This window comes from Lipotes vexillifer, unplaced genomic scaffold, assembly GCF_000442215.2.
Source record: "Lipotes vexillifer unplaced genomic scaffold, Lipotes_vexillifer_v1.1 scaffold626, whole genome shotgun sequence".
NCBI lineage: Eukaryota > Metazoa > Chordata > Mammalia > Artiodactyla > Lipotidae > Lipotes > Lipotes vexillifer.
The window spans coordinates 727517-731693 of record NW_006786303.1 but is presented as its reverse complement, the minus strand read 5'-3'; the positions used below and the strand labels follow the sequence as shown (position 1 = coordinate 731693).

The following is a 4177-nucleotide window of genomic DNA, read 5'->3' as shown; positions in this document are numbered from 1 at the left end:
ACTCCAGACACTGACCAGAAAGAGATCCTTCCAAGAATGCTGATGGGGACTCCAGTTAGCAGTCACTATGGAAATGCTCCTCAGGTGAAACAGGGCCATGGCCTCCAAATGTCCTGGCCAGGAAGTGCTTAAAACATGCCTGTGTGTCACATTAAGGAGCTCTAAAATTACAAGGAACAGAACTGCTATTTACTCAGTATTATAGCAATTTAGATTTAGGGCTTTTTAAATTCTAGATATGACATTGCCTCAAAAAGGCTGTCTGAGAGGGCAAATGTGAAGCAGGGCTTATTACAATGTCATGTGTCACACTCTGAAACAGGGTGACATCCCATCGCTATTGCACAACACCTTTGTTGGGGGGACACAAAACATCATTTGTCAGAGCCAGTCACTCCTCCACAGCAGGCAGGGAACAAAGCAAACATCCAGACAACCAAAGCTGATACCAGGGGCTCCCATACTGCAGGTCCATCTGCCAAGGCCGTTCATCTCCCTCCAAGCACGTCCAGCTTGGGGACCTACACAGTGCTATTGTGAAGACACTCATGGCCAGTCCACTAAATGCCTTCAAGGAACAGCATCTGTCATGTGTAAATGTCTCTCCTGCCGCTCCTCTTTAGATGTAGGAGGTTGAGGACGCTGGAGTTTTGGCTCCCACAGCCTTGGATCAGGCGAGTTTATTCCCCATGATGACTGTGATTGACACGATGGTGGCTTCTGAAACGTGTCCATATGCCACAGAAAAAAAAATGCAGCACACTAAGATATGGCCAATGTCGGCTGATGCACATTAGGAGCCCAAGTGCTAAAGCTGCCCTGATTCCTTAGAAACAACAAGAGCTAGTTCTTCCCGTGGGTGGTCTGACTGAACTGGCTGTCTGAAGAGGGGATGGCTGGCAATGGAATCGCTAATGTGGGGGATTGCCCTAGAACTGCACTCACTGCCATCGAGCCATTAGGGACAGCAGTTGTATTCAAGATACTAGGGATCTCACTAGTAGTTTGTATTTTAAAATAGACTAAATAAAACACTGGTAAAACAATTCCAATCAGAAGCATGATAAAAACAGCATTCCACCTCTGAATTCCACAGTCTGCACCGTTTGTAGGTATCTTCGGAGGAGTCGGAAGCAATGGCTGACTGGAGGTCTCTATGCAGCAACTTTCACTCAAAAAGATTTCTGACTGCACTGCATGCTCAATATTCTGGTCAATGCCCTTAAAGAAATCCGTCAGTGGGTTAGACGAGGCACCGGCACTGACAGCTGCTCTGTCTTGGTCTGGCTGCTCCTCGAAGGTCACTCTGGTCTCTGTAGATGAGCTCAGGAGGGGTCTGAGTTCTTTGTGGGTCTCTGTTAGGATCCCGTGGTTTTTCACTGGAATCTTAACAGATTTCAAAGCATATAAGTCTTGTTCTCTGATGAAGCTGTTGACTTTCTTGATATCTGCAACCTAGGGAAGCCATGAAGACAAACATCACAAAATGATGTAAAGCTCCTTAAAACTAATGTCCAAAAAGTGGTGCTTAACCTTTCTGCATGATGGTCCAAGCCCACACAGCTTAAGAATCTGATGAACACTGGAAAACTGTAACTACACACAAAATTTAGTTTAGGCTGAATAACTTCATTTTTTGGCTTTAACTCAGCCTTAATGTATAGCTTAATCATAAGATTTTTTTATAGACTTACAAGTTTGAACAACTCAAGATTAGTTTTGGAAAAGACATTGTTTGTTTAAAGTGTGCCTTCAACAAAATGCTTTTAGGTGAAACACATCATGGTAAAAGAAGGCTGTACCCTTTCTACATTTAACTTTTGAGAAAACAGTGCCTCCATCTGGGTGACTCTCTCCTGCACTGGAACTTAATTTAGTAGCTGTAGTAGACATTAGCATTCAGCAAACACAAAGCCTCAGCCAGCTCTACAAACACTAGAACCTAGTTCACCTGTAACAACATTTTAAAAGGTGTGCCCTCATGATTATACGACGTTTTCTTTCCCAGAAGCACTGTATGGCCTATAAACTTATTTTTAAAATAAAAGCGACCTAGAGTTAATTCACTTCAAGGATTTCACAACACTTCTTTTCACTAGAAACATGCAGAGAATATGCATCAACTTGAAAACTATAGACTGAAATCTTCTATTCCAATATTAGGACTTGAGGAGAAAGGAACACGACTGTGAGTTTTAAAAAGTAACAAAGTTTATGACAAATTCCTCTCATAATCAAACCTTAATTTTTAAAAAGTAGGGGGAAATATAAGTCAAAGATAGATCCTCCCTCAAGTTATTGTTTGAAAACTTACCAAAAGCATCAGAGATGGACTCTAAGGTTCTAACTCCTAAGTCCACTTAAACTAGAGTGTAAATACAGCCAACAGACTTTATTCAAATCAATCATCTTCATTATTTTCATTACTTAGCAAGTGCTTTTATCATTTAATTGAATTGGGGTGGTGGACATTTTTAATTTATTATATCCTGAAACTTAAGTTGCTTGAGATATTTTTGTTTTTGATCCTAATAAACATTAAATTTATTTACTTCAAATAGAAAACTAATCACTTCTTAGATACATTATATAGTCCTTTTGGATTTATTAAACATCACTGTTCCAAGAAGCCTACTGCATCTATTCAGGTCTTTGTAGGAGAGGATTCAGTTTTCAACTCTTGCTCTATAAACCATATAGTATGTCTACAGAAGCTGATAATAAGAGTCAAATATAAATCTCAGTACAGTTTACAGACCACTATGTGTCCCTGGAGACCAGTTTATTTCCCTGGGAAACAACACCTCCACACAACATGTTGAGTCATTTGATCCTTGTTAGGTAAATGACAGACCCTTCAAAGATGAAAAGGTTTTTTTTAAATAAGTAGCTTATATAGCCTTAGAGAAAGCCATAGTAGCAGCACAGTGCTAGCAAATTGAAATAGTTTCTATCTAGGAGAAAATGCAGGAATTCAATAAATACCTTCCTACTTACTTTGCCATTGTTAATCACTCTGAATGCTAAATAAAGAGAGAAACAGGGTTATATAGATACACAGCATACAAAGGATAGATCATGCAGTTCTAAAAGAGAGAAGGCAAAACTTTACCAATCAAATAAGCTACAACTAGCAAGAAAGGTTTAGAAAAAGAAAAATGGCAAAAAAATAAAACAAGCATACCAAAGAAATCTTGAATAAACTCTGCGTGACATCTCTGGCCCCATTACATCTTAAATAAAATGTGCTCAAAAGAAAAAAGAAAAAGGTTTCAGAATTTCATTTTGGAGGGACAAGGAAGAGGTGCAGAGAGGGAACTGCCCTGTCACCTGAAATTCCTGACTAATTCCCTCTCTCTCTGAGGAACGGAAGGTACTTCCACCTGCCTTCCATCTCTAGCTAGACAGGGGTATCCTTTACTCTAGAGCAGGCTTCTTCCAACCACCTCGGGGGTCAGAAAGGGTCCCCACCCTTCAGTGAGCTCCTCTGTTCCTCTAAACACAGGGACTGAAGGGCAGGTGGCGCCTTCACCTGTGGGGTTTCTTACTTTGCAGCCATACTGAAGAGCGAGCTTGTTGAGGCTGTCCTCCTGGGCCAGCTCCCGCTGCAGCAGCACCACGTCCCCTGCTCCTGGCTGGTGAGGGTGGTGGGCACCCTTCTTCTGGCGCTCCTTGCCCCGGGGCCGCAGAGCTACTTGGTGGGACTCTTCCTCAGAGGAGTCCCCGGAGTCCCCAACACCATTCTCAAACATGTAAATGTGGCTGGTCGGAGTCCTACAGACCATGGCTGGGCCTTGGAAAGTCTTGGTTAACACTTCCTTCTGCCTCATTTTCTTAACTGAAAACCAAACCCCAGGGTTAATTCCACACAAGGCATATTCATTCCTCTGTGGCTACACTGAAGTAAGTGTTTCTTGTTGTTAGAGATGACTCCTTTCCCTAATATAAATACTCAACACATACCATCGGCACAAAAAATGTCAAAACGTGTTTACGCTGGCTGAGATGAAGGGAGAGAGACAGGCAAATAAATACACTCTTTTTTTTTCTAATTGCATACGTTTTACGCAGAAAACAAGAGAGTCCTCTTTCTTCTCCCCTTATTCCTCATCCATAGCTATGTCTCCCCAAAACCCACATATGCAGATAAACAACTTCTCTTTTTGGTCCCAGAGTA

General features: G+C 41.7%; 1 protein-coding gene across 1 annotated transcript; it reads right to left on the bottom strand.

Annotated features, from left to right (window-relative positions):
* Window positions 1–843: 843 nt before the first annotated feature.
* Window positions 844–3830, bottom strand: LYSMD4 (LysM domain containing 4). Its single transcript, XM_007458462.1, has 2 exons — window positions 3549–3830; window positions 844–1455 (listed from the first exon to the last, which is right to left on the bottom strand). Exons 1-2 carry the CDS (start codon window positions 3828–3830, stop codon window positions 844–846), a joined length of 894 nt encoding a protein of 297 aa, XP_007458524.1.
* Between the last annotated feature and the right edge of the window lie 347 nt (window positions 3831–4177).

Coding starts and splice junctions, on each gene's coding strand:
- LYSMD4 (XM_007458462.1), bottom strand. CDS start 3,830: ATGAGGCAGAAGGAAGTGTTAACCAAGACTTTCCAAGGCCCAGCCATG. Junction 1,456..3,548: donor CTCTTCAGTATGGCTGCAAA/GTAAGAAACCCC, acceptor TGGCTTCCCTAG/GTTGCAGATATCAAGAAAGT.